The following is a 20,538-nucleotide window of genomic DNA, read 5'->3' on the forward strand; positions in this document are numbered from 1 at the left end:
GTTTCCACCTGTGTCTTGTTGCCTTGTATGTATTTAAGTCCTGTCCTTCCCTTCTTCCTGTGTTGGTCCATGTTGTGTCGTTCCCCGGTTTAGAGTTTTTCGAGTTTCAAGTTTGCCTGCCTGTTGCAGTGGTTTTGTTTTGTAGTTTCGAGTTTACGTTATTAAACCTTCCATTCCCTGCATCCTCCTGCCTCCACTCCTCTCTGCGCCTGGGTACCTCCTATTCTCCCCGTAACATTATGGACCAACCCTACCAGTACCCAGCAGAGGGGACCTGTCTCTGGTGGACCCCTGGCTCTTCCCAGATCTACAGGGACTTCAAGGGGAGTCGCCTGGCCGTAAGGGGGGGTCGACCACATCACCGCCGCCCCCATTCTAAGACCTCCCCTGTTTCCTGGTTGGAGCGAGACGTTCTCCGGCATCAGTCCTTCCTGGACCCTCTGGACGAGGATTTTTGGCCCTGGGAGGACTTTTACGGGGAGGATGAGGGGGTCGAGACCCAGTGGGCCTTGAACTGCCCCCAGCTCCCTGCCTCCATCTTTGACGGGAGTCATCTGGCAGTGAGGGGGGGAAGCCGCCGCCGACGTCGCCGCCGCCCTTCTCGACGTCCTGCCCTGGTTTCGGAGGTGAACCAGGAGGCACCCCGTCCGGTTCCGGCTCCGAGGAGGGTACCGGACCCACCACGCCCCGTTCCGGCTCCGAGGAGGGTGTCCGACCCACCACGACCCGTTCCGGTTCCGAAGAGGGTGCCGGACGCACCCCGTCCGGTTCCGGCTCCGAGGAGGGTGCCAGAACCACCACGACCCGTTCCTGCTCCCAGGAGGGTCCTGGACAGGGGGATGGCAGACCGGAGGGAACCAGACGTCTGGCCCGAGCCCTCCGCACCGGACGTCTGGCCCGAGCCCTCCGCACCGGACGTCTGGCCCGAGCCCCCCGCACCGGACCCTGAGCCCGTGCCGCCTGCCGTGGACCCCAAACCCGAGCCGCCCGCCGCGGACCCCGAGCCGCCCGCCGCGGACCCCGAGCCGCCCACCGCGGACCCCGAGCCCGAGCCGCCTGCCGCGGACCCCGAGCCCGAGCCACCAGCTCCAGACTTTGAGCCCGAGCCACCAGCTCCAGACTTTGAGCCCGAGCTGCTAGCCGTTTGCTGGTCTGACTGTCAGTGCCGGATAGCACTGCCTTCCGGCCGCCCTCCGGACCTGCCTCGCAGGACCGAGCGGTCTCCCGGCCGTCCTCCTGACCCGCCGCGCCGGACTGCACGGTCTCCCGGCCGTCCTCCTGACCCGCCGGACTGCGCGGTCTCCCGGCCGTCCTCCTGACCCGCCGCGCCGGACTGCGCGGTCTCCCGGCCGTCCTCCTGACCCGCCACGCCGGAATGCGCGGCCTCCCGGCCACCCTCCAGACTATGTTGGCCCTTATTTTGGCCTTTCAGGCCCCCCCCCTCCTGGACTGTAGGTGGAACCTCGGTGCGGTTCCTTGAGTGGGGGGTAATGTAACGGTTTCGGTTTCTTTGTGTTTTGTTCCTTGATTTCCTGTTTTATTTTGTAGTAATTCCTGTTCTGTTGTTTCGAGTTTTACCCTTCCCCATCAGTCCTGAGTGTTTCCACCTGTGTCTTGTTGCCTTGTATGTATTTAAGTCCTGTCCTTCCCTTCTTCCTGTGTTGGTCCATATTGTGTCGTTCCCTGGTTTAGAGTTTTTCGAGTTTCAAGTTTGCCTGCCTGTTGCAGTGGTTTTGTTTTGTAGTTTCGAGTTTACGTTATTAAACCTTCCATTCCCTGCATCCTCCTGCCTCCACTTCTCTCTGCGCCTGGGTACCTCCTATTCTCCCCGTAACAAGATGAAGATCAGTTGTCCAAAATACATGCAGATTAAGTTACTTATAAAAGTCATTGATGTGATTCAAAAATAATACTATATCAGTAAAATAGACATAACACTGTTTCAGAAATTTTCATAGCAAAATTTGATCAACTATCAAAAATTAAAAATATGTGCAAAATTATGTTACATTAGGAAAAATCATGAATCAACTTATCAATTTTTTGGAGCAAGTGAAGTAATATCATTAAAAGTCAATCAATTAAACCATTTTCAATAATTGATTAATCATTTGTTTTATTATTATTTTTTTGTATTTTTTATTTACTTTTTATAATAAAGTAATGCTGTGAAGTAAGATAAAAAGGGTCCATAATCTGTCGAATGACCAAGGTTGGCATTTCTTCTGCTGATAAACAGCCGTTCTTCTGGGTTTAAACAGAGTTAATAGTTCTCTTCGATGTTGTGTCTGCAGACATTAGATTAAGGTCCATATCCTTCTGCAGCTGATATCAGCGGCGCTGAAAGTTGAGGTCAAATTGTCTGCAGGTCAGAACTTTGCTGAGAATCAGGTCACTTCAGACTTATGGAGAAAGTGATGAATCCCGGCGTCATATTTCTTGGAATTATTTGGCTCTTTGATTTATTACTGCATGTTGGTTCAGACGTTCAAACATTTCTCAAAGTCCTTCATGGTGTTAATAACCAGAACCTTGGACCGGTCCGGTTGACCAACTGGTTTTATGAAGATCCTGCAACCTTTAACCCAAGTGTTCTGAATCTGCTTACGCTTCCTGAGAAGCCTGGCATGTTTGGTGATTTCAGCATTCCTTCTGGTCAGATGGTCGTTTAAATAAGCAGCAGATCCCTTCAGGATCTTTCTTTGATTCATCAGAGCTAGCTTGTTTTTGATTCACAAACCTGATGAGGATCGCTGGTTTACCCATCTCCTTTCTCCTGGGGAGTGGGTGGCAGGTCTCGATGGTATTGAGATCCAGGGAAATCCCTTTAGACATGAGAAATGATTCCACTTGGTGTTCCAGAGACTTTCCACCGCTCTCCGTTTCAGAACTGCTAGCGATGCTAGCGCTATTAGCATTAGCAAGGCTAACTCCAGCTACATTTAGCTTTGCCCGAGTTTTGATCGGTATTCCAGTGAGAATGACATTATTCATACTTACTTGTTGTTCCACATCGTCCAGTCTTTTCTCCAGAATGTCGACCTGGTTTTCTCGTTGCTCGTTTTGAGCTCGGAATCTTAGCTTTGCTGTCACTTGTTTCCATAACTATGAACAGAACCGTGCCGGAGTCCAACATGCACCGGGTATAGGTCTGACTTACTGCCAGCTTTACGAAACAAGCTCCTGCTCTGGTCAGACTGAGACCAGACCCCCCTCACTAAAGCTTCCCGGACGCCATGGAAAGGTAGCCACAGTAAAAAAAAAATATTTGCCGAAAGTTAATTATCTATCCTCGATGACCCCCACACAACTGCCATGAAAGTGGTTGAAAGCATTAGACTCATCTATATCAGGTTTCCCATGGAACAATGAACCTGCAAGAAAGTCAAAAAGCTTAAAAATCTGTGGAGGCTTAGAACTACCAAATTTCCACAAGTACTTTCTTGCCAATAGATTACAATACATTTTAAAATTGTTTTAAAAAATCCAGAAACCAACCCATGAATGGACTTGGAACAGGTGTCATGTGGAAAGATCAACCTGTCAGATCTACCATTTATTAGCCAAACAGTTAAAAAACAGGATTGTTTCCAAAGTACTAATATAAACAACACTTTAACAGCCTGGTGGGAATTTCTCCAAGTGTCAAAAGTTTCACTTCAACTGTGCAAAATGACACCCATCTGGAACAACCCGGACATCCTTATAAACGAAAAAATGATATACTTCCCAGCTTGGCAAGCAGATTCATAACACCCTATGACCTTTAAGAAAAACATGGACTAAATAACTTCTTGGAATACCAGCAACTTAAATCTAAAATTACTAAAAAGTTTAAATACAAAGACAATTACCTAAAACTACTAGAACTAGTAACCTCTTTGATAAATTTTTCAACGATAAAACTCTCTCTAAAATATACAAACTCTTATGCAACTTAGATAATAACATTTCAATTCCAATAACAAAATGGGATGCAGATTTGAGCATCAGCAAAGATCAAAGCTTCTGGTTTGAAATATGTCTAAACACCTTTACAATGACGAAAAATCCCAATTTGCATGCAACCAAATTCACAACTCTTCACAGAATTTACTACACTGGACGGAGGATGTTCAAGATGGGTCTCAGTAACTCAGACATTTGTGAACACTGTGACAGTAATCTACCTGACAGTTACATGCATGGACTGTGGTTCTGCACACCTGTCCAGGCTCTCTAGGAGCATGTATGTGCCGATCTATCAGTCTGGCTTAAGGTTTCAATCACGGCTACACCGTCACTTTGTGTGTTTGGTGACTTGAGTGCCATCGATATAGAAGGAGGATTATTATCATTATTATTATTATCATCATTTTCATAACCCTTTGTATTGCTAAAATTTTTTTTAATAAATTGGAAAAACAATAAAAATAATACAAATATAAGTCAATACAGAAAACTGCTGTTTGATCATATCAGCTTGGAAAAAATGTCAGTCCAAAGTTAGAGTAACTTTGAAAGATTTCAGTCTCTCTGGTCTCCCATAGCTAACTCCGCGACTTAGGGGGTGGGGGGCCCTGGCCGTCACTGCTCCTTGCCCTTCTGCCCGCGGTGGGTGTTTGGGTCGGGGCCTCCAATGCCCGGCGGGGGCGGTGGGGACTCCGTTGGTTCGCTCTGGGTGTAATCCGCTGGGGGATGGGGGCCTGGGCTTGCTCCAAGGGGAGGATGGCGCTTTCTGGCTCCTCTCTCTCTGTGTGGGGTGGGTGGTGCGGGGCCTGGGGTGTCGGCGTCTTGGGGGATGGGGCCCCTGGGCTGGGGGTCCTGGGCGAATGCTTGGGGGGGGGGGGCTGTTTGACCACGTTGGGACAGTCTACCATTCATTTTTTTTTTCTTAACCGCTTTTTCCCTTTCGGAGTCACGGGGCTGCCGGAGCCTATCCCGGCCACTTGTGGGCGAAGGCAGGGGACAACCTGGACAGGTCGCCAGTCTGTCGCAGGGTAGAATGTCCGCAAACACACACCCATTCACTCTCACACTCACACCTAGGGACAATTTAGAGTTGCCAATTAACCAGACAGTCTACCAGCTGTCCCCAATTTACCCCCTTCCTCATATAATCTCATATTAGGGTGAGGGGGTGGGGGGTTTAGCCTGCATTGTGCCTTGGGGGGAGGGGCTACTTGGCAGTGGCCCCCCCTCCCATGGTTGCCATATGGAATGGGCCCCCCCTCTCGCGGTTTTATTTGCACCTTAGACATGTAGGGTCCTTGGTAGGGGGGGGGGGTGCTTGGACATCACTGCCAGCAAGCAGCAGATGTCTTCCTAGCACCCTACCCGCCAATCTTAACTGCACCTTAGACATTTGGTTGGTTACCATGGCGTTGGTTACCATGGCGTTGGTTACCATGGCGCCGCGTGTGTGGCAGCTTATCTGGGCAGCTCTACCTTTTTGTGTTCCTTACTTTGCGTTTTTTAATATTTTCTTCCAACTTATTTGTGTTTTTTGTATATTTCAACAACTATTACGAAGTTCTGCGACAAAGGACAGGAACATTATTACTTTTGCTTTTTGTTTTTTTATTTTTTCTCAACTTTTTGAACCGGCCTCGGGGGATCCGTTAGGATGCAGCTCCATCGTCTACACTCGAGATCAGCTGTTAGCTCTTGGACGAGTTGAGATTCTCCTCGCTGGAAAGCCAGATGTTCCAGCTGAAATACGGAGGAAACGACGAGGCTGTAGAGCTGGAGTTAAACGCCGGGAGAGAAGACGGAGGTACAAGCCATGTTTAACATCTGTTACTATGGGAAACGTCTGCGTGCTCTCTAACAAGCTGGACAAGTTAACAGCGCTCATGCGTCTGCAGCGGGTGTACCGTGAGAGCAGCCTGCTGTGTTTCACCGAGACGTGGCTCAACCAGGACATGACAAACTCCGTGGTCTCAGTTACTGGATTCACGCTGGTGCGGGCGGACCGGAGCGTGGCGCAGAGCGGAAAGAAGAAAGGCGGTGGTCTGGCGGTGTTCGTGAATGACAGGTGGTGTAACCCGAACCACATCACTGTGAAAGAACAGCACTGCAGCAAGGACATTGAACTGGTGGCAGTCAGCGTTCAGCCGTACTACCTTCCACGGGAGTTCTCCCATGTGCTGGTGACAACACCCACAGGCCCTGATGCTGATTTCTGGGGACTTTAACCATGCATGCACCCCCCTCTCCGCCACCCTGTCCAACTTCACCCAGTATGTGAACTGTAATACGAGGGACAGAAAAACTCTGGACCTTTTCTATGCTAACATCAAGAATGCATATGCTTCTGCCCCCCTCCCCCCTTTAGGACGCTCTGATCACAACCTGGTCCATCTCTCCTCTGCGTACACTCCAGTGGTGAAACAGCAGAAACCACAGATTAAAACGGTGAAGATCTGGACTGAGGAAGTAACAGAGCGACTAAGGGACTGTTTTAGCACCACAGACTGGGACGTTCTCTGCAGTCCACACGGGGAGGACATTGACAGTCTTACTGACTGCATCACGGACTATGTGAATTTTTGTGTGGAAAACACAGTGCAAACAAAATCAGTGCAGTGTTTTTCCAACAACAAGCCCTGGGTCACTCCTGAGCTGAAGACCCTCCTAAATGAAAAGAAGAGGGCTTTTCTCTCCGGGGACAAGGAGGAGCTACGCAGAGTACAGAGGGACCTGAAATATAAGATCAGGAAGTGCAAGGACTGCTACAGGAAGAAGCTGGAGCAGCGCCTGGAACAGAACAATATCCGTGATGTGTGGAGGGGTCTAAAACACATCTCAGGACATGCTGAGGCTGGAAATGGTCGCCAGGTCACAGGTGACCAAGCCTGGGCAAATGAACTGAACCTGTTCTTTAACAGATTTGATTCTGCCCAGCCCCCAGTCTCCACCCACACGGCCCCCTCTTCACACCTTTCCAGCTCAGGCGTCTCCTCCCAGCTGCAGCTGTTACCACCTCAGCACCAAACAGTCCACTCTCCCCTTCTTCCAACAGAAACAAAGGGACCCCCCCCAACGACTCACAGCACCAGACCAGCCACCACCCACCCACCCTCCAACCCCCTCTGCCTCACCCTGAATCAGGTTAGGATGGAGTTAAGGAGAACAAAGGCCAGGAAGGCTAAAGGCCCTGACAGCATCACCTCCAGGCTCCTCAGGGAGTGTGCAGACCAGCTCTGTGAGGGGGGGCTGTTCATATTTAATATGAGCCTCAGACTGGAGAAGGTACCAGTCCTCTGGAGGACTTCCTGCCTGGTTCCGGTTCCAAAGGTACCTCGTCCTACGGAACCGAACCACTTCAGACCTGTCGCCTTGACTTCCCACCTGATGAAGGCTATGGAGAGGATCATCCTCAGCCATCTCCGCACTCAGGTGAGCTCAGCACTGGACCCGCTGCAGTTTGCATATCGACCAGGCATCGGGGTGGATGACGCCATCATCTACCTGCAGCATCGGGCCCTGTCTCACCTGGAGGCCCCTGGGAGCACTGTGAGAGTCATGTTTTTTTATTTCTCCAGTGCTTTCAACACAATTCAGCCATCACTGCTGAGGAGGAAGCTGGAGGTTGCAGGTGTGGACCAACATCTGGTTGCTTGGACCATCAACTACCTCACAGACAGGCCACAGTTTGTGAGGCTGCGTGACTGTGTGTCTGATGTGGTGGTCTGCAGCACGGGGGCACCTCAAGGGACTGTGCTCTCCCCATTCCTGTTCACCCTGTACACATCAGACTTCACCTACGACTCCCACCACTGTCATCTGCAGAAGTTCTCAGACGACAGTGCCATTGTGGGCTGTGTATCAGGGGGGGGTGAGCAGGAGTACAGGGGGGTCGTCACTGACTTTGTTAGCTGGTGTGAAGTTAACCACCTGCTGCTTAACACCAGCAAGACAAAGGAGCTGATACTGGACTTCAGGAGGTCCTCACCACCACAGTCACCGGTGACCATCAAGGGTTCAGACATTGAGGTCGTGGACACATTTAAATATCTGGGTGTTCACCTGAACAACAGACTTGACTGGTCCAACAACACGGATGCTCTGTACAGGAAGGGCCAGAGTCGCCTTCACCTGCTGAGGAGACTGAGGTCCTTTGGCGTGTGCAGACAGCTGCTGAGGACCTTTTACGACACTGTGGTGGCCTCAGTGGTCCTTTATGGAGTTGTGTGCTGGGGGGGGCAGTGCAGGCAGAGACTTGAAGAGGCTTAACAAACTGGTTAGGAAGGCCGGCTCTGTCCTGGGCTGCACACTTGAGTCCATCGAGGAGGTGGCGGACAGGAGGATGTTAGCTAAGCTGACATCCATCATGGATAACCCCTCCCACCCCCTACACCAAACTGTAGAGGCGCTGACCAGCTCCTTCAGCACAAGACTGTTGCACCCTCAGTGTAAGAAGGAGCGCTACCGCAGGTCATTCCTCCCCACAGCCATCAGACTGTACAACACCGTGTCAAAGTGACACTCCACGGTCCCAGGGGTGTTTTTCTGTTTAGTCACTGATTCATTTACTTTTGTTGTAGTTGTTGTTTTTCAATTTTAAATTGTTTTTTGTTCCTGAACAGTTGTTTGTTTTTGTTTTTGGTGTGAACTTCATTAGTTATTTCTGTATTTTGAAAAAATTTGTAATGTTTTTTTACAGTTTACATGTTTTGCAGACCGCATGTTTTTTACACTTTTGCAGCTGTATTTATTTAATATTTATTTCTTTATTTAATAAGAATCTCATTTTTGATAATAATTTTTCATAATAATTTTAGTAATATTTTTAATTATCTGATATAAATGTAATTTGTGATGTCCTTTATTGATGTTATATTATAAAGATTATTTCTGAATGTCGTGTTGCTGCCACAGAAATGAAATTTCCCCATTGTGGGATTAATAAAGTCATCTATCTATTTATCTATCTATTTAGGGCCCCTTGGTGGGGAAGGTGATGGAACATCACTGTGAGTGATCAGGAGATGTCCCCTCAGTGCCCTACCCACCAATTTTAACTGCACCCCCTTTGTACACACACCCTTCCCCCCTCAAAATACACATTCCAACATAAACACACACACATGCACTCACACACCCTCACTAACACACACGCACACACTAATTTCGCAAGGAAGGTGAGACCTTGGACGATCTGTCTCCTACTCCATCCCTGGTGGGCCCTTGGCAATGCCGTCCGTGTCCCCCGGGTGCCGGTTTCCTGGGGCCGGCAGTGCTCTCTTCACGCGGGGAGGGGGATCCCTGAGCTTTCTGGCAAGGCCAGAAGCCGGGGATCATATCACACCTGAGCAGGGGGTGTCTGTGTCCCTGTGGGCTGTGTTCTGGTCCTTGCCGCCGGGTACTGGGCCTTGCCAATTTCCATCTGTGGCCGAGCCTGGTCGGGCCATGTTTACAACAACCCTGGTGGGCCCCTTCTCCCTGGGGTGCCCCCTTCCTGGGCGGGGGCGGCTGGCCCCTGTCTTGCACCTTTCTGGACAAACCGTGGGCCTGGTGGATGGCTGCCTGGAGCGCGGAGCGGGTTTCCCTTGGGGGGTCCTGGTCCTGGCGTTGGGGGTTTCTGGCTATCGCGGCTGCTGCGGCGGGGGTCTTGGTGTGGGGATGGCTGGGAACTCTCCCTCCTTCTTTTCACATTCCACCGTCCATTTTAGAAGAACATAAACACTCAACTGAGCACAGGTGTTAGCTCACCTTTGCACTAATATTTTGTGTGATTGAATGAAATATTTCACACTAGTTGGTTTTAAGGCATAAGTATGCATGTGTGAACAATATCTGTTTTGTGTACATGTTGACATGTGGACATTTTTGCAGTTAACAGGTGTGTTTATAGCAATTCAGTGTGTGTGGACAGGCCCCGCCCCTTTGAGATTTGTATTTTATCTGAACCTTACCGTAATGATAAACATCCAGTAGCTTGTTGCTTTATGCTGCTTCATGGTTTTACCCCTCCCCCCCATCCTATGATCACCCTCCTTTCCCCCCCTCTCTAACATCCCTCTCTCTTCTTCCCTCCTTTCCTTTTCCGTCCGGTCCAACACAAAAGATTTTCAAAAACAATTAAAATGAATAAAGTTTTGCCTCGATTACAAAAGGGGTTTATTCAGACATACCTCTGGTTTGTCAGAAAATTCAGAACCCCTGTTGTTAAAGTAAAATATGTCCAACACAAGAGGCCTTCAGATCTCATCTGTCTGCCCAGCTGTTGGACAGGACAAGTTAAAAAAAAGAAAAGAAAAGAAGAAAAGAAAAGGAGGATTATTATCTATCATTTTCATAACTCTTTGTATTGCTAAAAAAACAATTTTACTAAACTGGAAAAATAAGAAAAATATTAATGTAAGTCAATACAGAAATCTGCTGTTTGATCATATCAGCTTGGAAAAAATGTCAGCTAAGAGTTCAAGTAACTTAGAAAGAATTCAGTCTCTCTGGTATTCTATAGCTAGCTCAATGTCTTAGGGCAGTGGTTCTAAACTTTTTCTCTTGTTCCCCCCTTTGGAGGAGAAAAAATATTCATTCTCCCTGCCCCCCACACCGAAGAATTATGACAAAATAAGCCATATGTGTGAAATAAAGGATCATTCACTTTGAAAGAACAATAACATTAAACCAAAAAGTTGTGTTAATGGCTGGAATGTGCCTGCTTTGAGCTACACATCTTTTCAACACCAGGTTGCAGGTTTGTTACTGCAACTCTCAAGTCATGCTCAATATTGAGCCTAGCTCTGTTCTTTGTTTTCAAATTGGCAACAGCAGAAAATCTCACAAAGATAAGACGTAGTATGGAAGCAGAATGCCCACAGCCTTTTCAGCCCCGCGTGGATGAGGATGCTCCAAACCCGGCCAGAATTCAGGGAGTGTCTGTGCTGTGAACCTCATCCTCAGGGTGGAGTCTGACGTGATTTCAGTGAACTGATCCTCCTCAGAAGAGCTCAAATCAGCAGGTGCTGCTGCGTGAAATGGATCTGTTAGTCAGTTGTATTGAGCACTGTTGTCTGCGAAATACATGAAAAAGAATTCTCGCTGGCTAGACATGCATGTACAAAGTGAATGATCCTTTATACAAAGTGTAAATAAATTAAATAAAGGATCATTCACTTTGTATGTTCTCAAACTGTGGGGCACGCCACCCGGGGGGGCGGCGTTCTGACTGTGGTCGGAAGACACAGGGGAAATCTTCTCCAAGGCTGATCTTCCTCCGGGATTCACTTCCTTGTTCAAACTCTCAGAGCGGGTTAAGCCCAAAACAAAATTGTCTCAGTTCTTTCTTTTTTTTAACTCCAAAAACGTCGACTGACTTAATGGCGCATTTACCGTTCTTTTAAAATGTTAAAACTGCCCTTAACAACAATAATTACGTCTTCAAATGTCACAGTTAGGATCAGGTTAATGTAAGTGATGCAAGACCGTTGATATGTGGTCCCGAAGCGCGGTTTATTCAGCTGTGAAAAAAAATCCTGTCGTCCAAACATTATTTCTCCCTCCTCCCAAGCCTTCTCCCACCGGGCGCGAGTCACCCGGTGGGAGAAGGCCACCCCCCAATTTTAGAACGTGCATTCACAAACCCGCTCTCACTTGTGCATCTCCTCACATTTGTAAGAGATTTCTCTGTGATCAATTCTGAGACTCCCTTCATGAAGCTAATGTCACCATTGGCTAATGAATCTGTCAATCAAACTTATCGGCAAAGCAGGCGTGTTCGCTTTCAGCCAATCGAATGACCCCTTAGACTTTCTCTATACACCAGTGCTTCTCAATTATTTTTTGCAAGGCCCCCCTAGGAAAAAGATAATGTCTCTCATATGAAGCTACATTACCTCAAGCTAATCTCACTGTCAATCACAGATCCAGAATACACCTCCCCTGCTCAGCCCAAAGTCACTTTGCTGGACCTTTATTTTAATTTTGTAATAACTCTAAAGTCATTGATGTTTTATTGTAGCCATATTTCTGCTACATGTGCTGCTAACCTCTTGGCCAGGTCACCATGGGTTTTGTAACTGGTTAAATAAGACACGACAAAAGATGCTGATAGAACAACAAATTGCACACAATCACCCTGTATTTCCAAGTAAAATTCAGTGATAAAACATGAACAGATTCAAACATCAAAATTTAGCCAGCTATGGGACTTCTACTGATTTGAAATTTATTTTAACTGAAACTCATTTCATAACATCCTTACATATAATGAAGTCCCTTGAACAATACAGCATTATTCATTTGAACTTTGACTTCCTCCCCTCAGTCTCTCTCTCTCTCTCCGTCTGTATGTAATTATGTAGCCTAAATTAAGTTTTAAACACACTGGACAGTGAAGATATAGGTCCACTCCAAAACGGTCTGAATTCTGCAATGGATTGATGTTGTCTTGCAGTTCCAACATTTGTGGACCCAAAAGAGGACTGTCCTATACCGGGACATTGATACCAGGATGAGGTTCAGTCATGGATCCTGTGAAGAAACTGGATTCTCTAGAAAGGACTGTATTAAATTTTAGGTTCGTACCCCGTCAGTTTCTTACACACAGAAATAATGAATAATGACTCAGAGACAAAACTTAGCTTTTGTGGAGGTTTTACTTCGCACAAACACGAAGGGGACAGACAGATGAACATGGTGCATTCAAAGTCCGAACCAAAGAGTTCAGGGATGGGGTTGGTATAAAAACCCTGCATTTGCATATTCAGAAGATCGTCCGATGGACCTCGTGTGAAAATCACGCCCACGGGTTACTGCTGGAGAGAAGCTCCAAGGCTAAAGTGAAGATAAGTCTGAGGCCTGCTCAGCAGATCACATATGCACAGAAAAAGAGGGAGGATGAGAATAAACTGTGAAAACAATAACTTGACTGTGCTGTCTTCAAATGTAATATAATTTTGAGATGACAATACATGCTCAGTGAATTAAGTTTAAACCATTAGTGTAATAAAAGTTAAAGGCAGTTTCTAACTATTCTTCACAGATCCACTCTCCTCCCATTCAATCCCTGGAACCAGCATACCCTGAAAAGAAAAAAAGGATAGTGTTTATGAGCAGTGCTGTTTTTTTATTTTTTTAACATTTAAGATTAAGTAGGCACAGTGACCTACTAACAATTACTTATACTGTTACTTTTTTAAGTTTGTAAATATGTGATCCTTACCAAAGTAGTGAGATTAGAACATCTGATAGCTCATAATGTCATGCATTGTGATGCATTTAAAACTTGTGCTATTCTTATGTGCTATTCTTATGCTATTCTTATTATATGAGCTATTCTTCCTACTTGATTTAAAAAAAACCTGGAAAAAAATTAGGAAAAGAGCCTGCAGATGTTCTTCTTGCTGGTATTGCACCAGCAGCACAGCAGCATAGAGGAGAGCACTCTCCACCAGCCACTGATCAAACATCTGCAGCAGTTTTGTGCAGATGTTAAAGGAGCGCAGCCTCCAGAGAAAGTACAGCTTGGACTGGCTCTTCTTGTAAAGCTCGTCCATGTTGATAGTCCAGTCCAGCTTGTGGTCCAACACAACCCCCAGGTACTTGTAGGTCTGTACCATCTCCACGCTTTGTCCCTGTATGTGCACAGGCTGAGGAGTTCTGGCTTTCCTTGTGTCCATGGATTACATGAAATCTTTCCACCTTTATCCACCTTTGTCATGGTAGGGAGAACATGTCAATGGAAGGGGGGGGGGGGTCATCTAAGATAGCACAAGGGTTAATCCTGTGACTCGGGACTTCTGGGAACTGGAATGATGGTGGAGAGTTTCAGACAAGCAGGGACCACGCACATCTCCAGGGGGCTGTTGAAGATCCTGGTAAAGATGGGAGCTAGCTGGTCAGCACAGACTTTCAATCAGGAGGGAGAGACTCCATGCGGTCCTGGAGCCTTCCTGATCTTCTGCTTCTGGAACTGATGACGCACATCTCATTCACAGATCCGGAAGTGCAACACAAGACAACTCAGGTGACAGACATTGACCAAAAGTGCACAACTCAGGGCGTTAGATAAGGCCAAGACATGACATTTAGGTTTAAATTGATGAACGGACAGATTGATAACCTAGATTAATAGTCGATGTTACTGTTGTAACCCTTGTGCTATCCTAGGCACTTTAACATTGGGAGTTGGGTCATCTAGACCCACTAGACAGTGCTCTGAACCTTTTTTCTTCAATGATTTGTGATCTTCACTGGTGTCCATGGATTACATGAAATCTTTCCACCTTTATCCACCTTTGTCATGGTAGGGAGAACACGTCAATGGAAGGGGGGGGTCATCTAAGACAGCACAAGGGTTAAATGTTAAATGGAGGATCTTTTTGTTATTGTCCTGATAAAAATAAGAAAAACATCATACCCATGGAGCTGAAGCGATCTCACCCGCTATGACAGCACACGCAGAAGCTCTCCGTCTGCCAGGCAGCCAACCGTCGGCGGACCAGCTTAGCAAGCTCTACTGGCCAGACACCAGCAGCCTGGCCGCTGCCTAAGGTCCTGCAGAGCTAGCAAGCACTAAGTAGCTGTGACGGACCGTGGGCAGCGGTACATGGTAGCTTGCTCTGCTGTCCACCAGGCGGCTAGCTGCGTAGCGCGTTCGATCGCTCCAGCTCCATGGACTCTATAAGAGGCTGGCGAACTGTCAAGGGTGTATCCCACCTTTGCCCAACAGTAACTGGGACAGTATCCGGAGCAGCCATATTAGATTTTTTCCTACCCTTTGAGCTAGTCACTAAAAACATCACGTGCCCAAAGCTGAGTCCCTGATTGTGCTGCACCTGACGCCCAAATCCCGCCGCAAAACCTCAGATCGTGTCTGTACATTGACTTAACATTGAAACCCGGCGGTGTGAATGCAGCATTATATTGTTAGCCAAGCTCCTATTCTGGGAATGAAAATTCCATAGAAAGACAGTTTGTTTTAGATAAGTGTTTTAACTGCACTTTTATTATTTTAATTACAACTTTTGATTTTGGCATTAGTAGTTCTGTGCTTTCACATTGTCTTGTTTTCTGTAAAGCTCTTTGGATTACATGGTCATGGGGTGCTATTTGTAAAGTGGTTATGTAGCCTTTAGTTTTAGGAGAAAAAAACAGGTTTCATTTTTCAAAAGCATCTTTTTCCCCTTTAATTCATGTATTTATAATATTTAGTTGGCAAGCTAAATATTTCATTTAAAGTTAAACATTTTTTATAGTGTATTTAGTATACAAATTAAATGTTTAGTTTGTAAACTAGCTATTTATTTTATAAAAACAAACATTAAGTTTGCATATTAAACATTTAAAACATATACATTTCTTTTTTCAAACTAAACATTTAAGCTTTGTAAGAAAATATTTATTTATTAAATACATGTTCAAGTCAAAATTAAATATCTAGTTTGGAGCAAAATGTTTAACTCCAAACTAAATTTTTAGCTAACATGCAAACAAACTTACTGATGAACAAGTGGACTATCAAAATAAAAGCCGTATTTTGCTCTATTCAAATTTGGAAAGGAAAGGTGTGTGATATGAGGGGGGTGAAATTAGCTTGTAACAGCTGCAGAACAATCTGGTGGGGTACATTTCCAGCTGTGATATCTGCCTTCAGTCAATGGCTCCTCCAAATTCACTGAAATTTCTTTATAAAATATAAAGAAAAAACCTTTTATTTAAGCACATCCAGGTTGAGTGTCCTGCAAATTCTAACACCATGAAGACCTTGGCATATCCAGTAACGTGTTGCTTTAGTGTGAGAGATTTGTCAGGAAGAGATTCTGCAGTTTCCCACCACAGAAAATGAGCTTAATCTTGGTCCCCAATGCTTAAGTATCAGTCAAAACAAAGAAATCCATTCAGTTTTATTAAAAAGGATATTTTATCTTTTTCATTCATATTTTTCTGGTCTTCATGAGTTCCACTGTTTCTGGGGCTAATTTGAAAATAGCGTTACACTTCTTCTTTAAAATATTTTTAAAAAGTCCAACTAAAAACAAGTGAAATGCAGTGAAGCAGGAAAACCTTAAGTTGGAGTCACGCTAACTCTTCTTCAACCTTTACTTGTCGGTGGTTCTGAATGTGACAGCAAAGGAGCTTCAGTTCGCTGCAGATTAAGTAATCAAACAACAAATAAATCCTCTCCCTGCTGTTCCTCTCAGTTCCAACCCTCGCAGGTGTGCTTGGATGGTGGACTCTGTGTAGCGCAAGCAATTAGAGAAACATGGGGCGACAGGCTGTTTTGTGCCTCTTTTGCTGCTCCTGACTCATAAAAAGCACTGAATTCTTCCCACAGATCCTTAGCATAATACAGGCGAGCTGCGTTCAAGTAGCAGGTGCATTCATTTTTGATGCCAAGCCATGAATTCCTGAACCATTCATCCATGCCAGGCCTCCTTTTGAACTCAGAATTGCGTTCACTGCTCATACAATTGAATCACGCACTGCTCCATTTGATCACTGTTTCCAGGAATCAAAAACTAAAACAAACTGAAAGGTTTAAAAGGTTAAAAACACAGCAGAAAACATATAAAACATGAAAGAGTCAGAAATTGTTATATTTCCACTTCAAATTTTTACACAGTAAAAGTAACCAAACTTGATTATTTCATTTGATTTGATTGATTGGTTCATTTCAAGGATGAACTGTAGACAAACCAACAAAAAAGCACAGAGATGTGTCAAATTCATTTAAGAAATAAAGAAAGGAATTGATTAAAAAAAACAAAGAAAAATTAATGAAATGTCAAAAGTTCCCCCCCCACACACACACACATGCAGTATATATAAAATAAGGGCGAAACAATTATTTGACTTATTCAAATCTATATACAGTATATTCTTACAATCCAACAAGAGCGATATGTCTGAGGCAAGTTGTTAATCAAATTGTTCTATACTGTTATAAAATAATTTCAAAATAAAATTAATTTATCTTATGGATGTATGAAAGTACCATTTGGATTGAGACATAGAAGGTTTATTTAACTATAATGTAAAAATGACCAATAGCCATCAGACAACACACACACGTGATGACAGCAAAAAATGATCAAGCCCTCATTACAGTCCCATGTGGGGAACACTTTGAATTTTGCAAAGACAACATACAGTGTGGTAGAATATTTTAATAATGATCTGTTAGTATTATTTTGATGTGAAAAAATAACAGTAAGCTGAACTTTATGAAACTACAATGTGAATGGATTTGACATTCATTATTGTTTTATTGTTTGTTTGTACACATATTTTATTTACACTTGACTATCTTGAAGAAATACAAGTAAACTGGAAAACTGTTCAGGACCAGGTATTTCTCTCTCTGAGCCACACTGGTTGAAGTTTTGGCTAGAGATGTCCTGAATTGATTTTAGATCAGCGAATCACATCGAATCCGATTGTTCAAAATGAACCAATATTGACTATGATCATCAACCGGCAAAATTAGGAAATGAATCAAATGAATCAAATATAAATGTTTAACTTAAGCATTATTTGATACAGAACATTCATTAAACTGGACTTTAAAATGTAAAATCCCCTTTACTCTATTATATTATTACCTTAACGTTGCATATTTTATGTAACAAACACAAACACCTTTAAAATTTGCACGACAAACATTGGTTTACTGAGAAAAAACACAGTGCATGAATTCCTGCACTTATCTCCTTGGCTGGACAACATGCACAGAGACAAACCTTTCAACTCATGCAGACTAGTAAGCCAGAGTCAAACATAATCTTCCATCATCTTTTGTCAGTTCTGATCTTCCAGATCTGTTTCCAATATGTGCCTAAAGAACTTTGTCAAGCTTTCCATCTTCTGTTTCTGGCTACAAACAGACACGTTGTGGCTCTTTTGGCCCTCTGGGTCAGATACATCTTTCAGCAACCTCCTCTTTTCCCCCTCTCTTCCAAAGGAGTGTTGTTTGTTCAGGTGCTCATTTAGCTGCCCTCTGTCCTTTTTCACTCTCCCTGTTCCTGCAGTCAAGGTGTTGGTCACGCGATCTCGCTCTCAGAGAGCTGCTCTCTTTCTGAACCGTGAGCATCACCAGCTCTGTTTGACTCGTCAGCAGCAGCTCTGCAGGGCAAAAAGTCAATCAGTAACTTCATAGTGACATAAAAAGTTTTTTTGGGGAAACTTACCTAAGAAAAGTGAGTTGGGGCAGGAACACAAAACAGTTAGTAAAAAATTACCAATAAACATGGTTAACTGAACATTACAGTTTATTACTATATTTTTATTAAAGCTGCACAAAAGCATCACATGCTATTTATCTCTGCAAACTAAAAAACTTATCTTTATAGGCTCTTTAAATATTTTATGTCACAACAAAGCCGTCATTCAGAACATACTGTAACTGGATCTGTTCAAGCGTGCCTCTCTGGGTCTGAGATCCGTTCCTCACTGAATTTTGAGGGGTTTTTTGTTTCCACGAAGACACAGAAAGAATGCACATTCTTGCCAAATGGTTCTTCTCACACTGGATTCAGACTCACCTTAATCCTCAGGTCAAATCAAACTGGTGGGCTGTTTTGATACCACACCCTCAGTGAAGTAGGGCTTGAGAACCACACTTAGGCTCATAATAGCTTCTGATTTTCCTTCACACCCGGGCACTCCCTTTTTTGTTCTCAAATGTTGATGACATCTGATGTTAAAAACTGAGCCTCTCAGCGCTCAGACCTATGGGCACTGCTCTGCTGTAAATTTGGGAATCAAACTGGGCCCCCATCTCACCGGAAACTACAGAAAGTGGAGCAGGCTTTGTCCCCCATATCAGCACATGTGCAACGGCCTGTGGACCGGCGTCGGCGCAGCAAAGCACCACCCAGGCCGTAAATTGTTGTCTTACTGCAGAGGTGAAGAGAAACCGATGACCCAAACATTGATTAGACTTTGCTCTTTGGATCGCTGGAGTGTTACATTTATTAATGCAGTAACAGTAGATTTATTTGATCATTTCGATTGTCAATTAAAAATAAAATCTGTTTTTCAACAAAAGTTGACAGAAAAATGTCTGTCTTTCTGCTCACCTGGGTGTGTTGACCCAGATAACGTCCAGGTGACAGAAATAATGGCACTCATAGTCGTCCTCGATGTTGCAGGCACAGCGCCTGGTCCTCACATGGTGTGATGGGGCTCCATCACCTATATTAACATCTGACTCCTTCATGACTGGAAGACACAGACCTACAGAAACAAAAGAAGTGCTCCGTAGCAGCGGCCAATCGCAGCATCGCCTCCACCAACAGAAAACCATGTCTCATTATCTCCACCCATCTGTTTTTCTTTTCATTTCCATAAAAATAATAGATCACCATCTATACACAGCTGAAATATTGATTTTTGTTTGCTTTAAATAAAATAAAAACATTTAGAATTTATTTTTTTAAAGGTTTTAAATTACAGTGTGAAAAATATGTAGATGATATTCCATTATAAAACTTCACAGTTCTTTCATTTTTACAATTAAGAATTGATGTTAAATATTAAAGTTAGTACAGGATGCAGGGATGATGAAAGCCTCTGTTTTATCTCCACATCCACAGAATTTGCTGCCTGACTTGATTGTTGGTTCCAACTAAATTATTTTATATTTTAAGTAATAAAGTCTTACCATCCTGACAGGAAGTCCAAAGTGTGACTAGGAGAAGAAGGCTGCTGTGAGTAGACATCCTATAATCGATGGAGTTGAGCAGAGGCTAATCGCTGTTGTGGTAATGTGCTGCTGCTGTGGATTTTCTTGCCAAAGGGGTACGAACTTTATGTCCCTCCTCCTCTCTGATGTCACAGCAGAAGCTCCTCCCACTCCTTCGTGCAATGTTGTGTGACTGTACGCTGCTCATCACAGCGACAGATTCCAGGAATATCTGCTGTTCTATAGCCTCTCTGTGGCAGTGATAAATGTCAATTGCTAAATGAAGGTTTTGCCTACCACTTTCCTCTGAATGAGGAACCAAGATCCCTGTGATTGCTGGAAACACATGAGGGCAGAGATTACATGGAATACGCAGCAGTGATATATTGCCAGAAGATGAATCACCTGAGGCATGTTTTTTAGTTTGAGCAGATAACAAACAGAAAGATCAATCCCTATTATCCAAATTACAACTTTATATTGCACATTAAAATATGTCTAAATTAGTACTGTATAATTTAACTAGTAAATTGATTTTTTTGTGTCACACGTGTTTATAATTTTTTCCACAGATTTTCACAAACATAGGTTTACAGTTTTGTTTCCTTGCAGCTTTATTTGTGAGGTAACAGTATTCATAAGCTAGGGAGCCGGTGTAGCTCGTGCTGGTTTGCGGCGCCTTCCATCCATGAAACCAGGGTTCGACTCCAGGCTGCTCCCTGTTCCCTTCTCTACTTCTGTGCAGGTCCCAAGCCCGGTTGCTTTGAGAGGGTTGCGTCAGGAAGGGCATCCGGCGTAAAACATTGCCAAGTTTACCGTGCGACTCATTCGCTGTGGCGACCCCTGATGGGAAAAGCCGAAAGAGAAACAACAACAACAACAGTATTCACAAGCTGACCATGGAGTGGAATTGTATTGTTTTT

The 20,538-nt window shown here is 44.7% G+C and overlaps 1 protein-coding gene across 1 annotated transcript; it reads right to left on the reverse strand.

The window, feature by feature from the left end:
- Nucleotides 1-17,579: 17,579 nt before the first annotated feature.
- Nucleotides 17,580-20,364, reverse strand: LOC111948989 (endothelin-2-like). The gene is made up of 4 exons (XM_023964603.1): nt 19,595-20,364; nt 19,011-19,167; nt 18,715-18,828; nt 17,580-18,054 (listed from the first exon to the last, which is right to left on the reverse strand). Exons 1-4 carry the CDS (start codon nt 19,650-19,652, stop codon nt 17,973-17,975), a joined length of 411 nt encoding a protein of 136 aa, XP_023820371.1. The 5' UTR covers nt 19,653-20,364; the 3' UTR covers nt 17,580-17,972.
- Nucleotides 20,365-20,538: the final 174 nt, after the last annotated feature.

The sequence above is a fragment of the Oryzias latipes genome, chromosome 16 (assembly GCF_002234675.1).
Source record: "Oryzias latipes chromosome 16, ASM223467v1".
NCBI classification, from domain to species: domain Eukaryota; kingdom Metazoa; phylum Chordata; class Actinopteri; order Beloniformes; family Adrianichthyidae; genus Oryzias; species Oryzias latipes.

Coding starts and splice junctions, on each gene's coding strand:
- LOC111948989 (XM_023964603.1), bottom strand. CDS start 19,652: ATGTCTACTCACAGCAGCCTTCTTCTCCTAGTCACACTTTGGACTTCC. Junction 19,168..19,594: donor TTGGACTTCCTGTCAGGATG/GTAAGACTTTAT, acceptor TTGTTTCTGTAG/GTCTGTGTCTTCCAGTCATG. Junction 18,055..18,714: donor TCCACTTTCTGTAGTTTCCG/GTGAGATGGGGG, acceptor TTTGCCCTGCAG/AGCTGCTGCTGACGAGTCAA.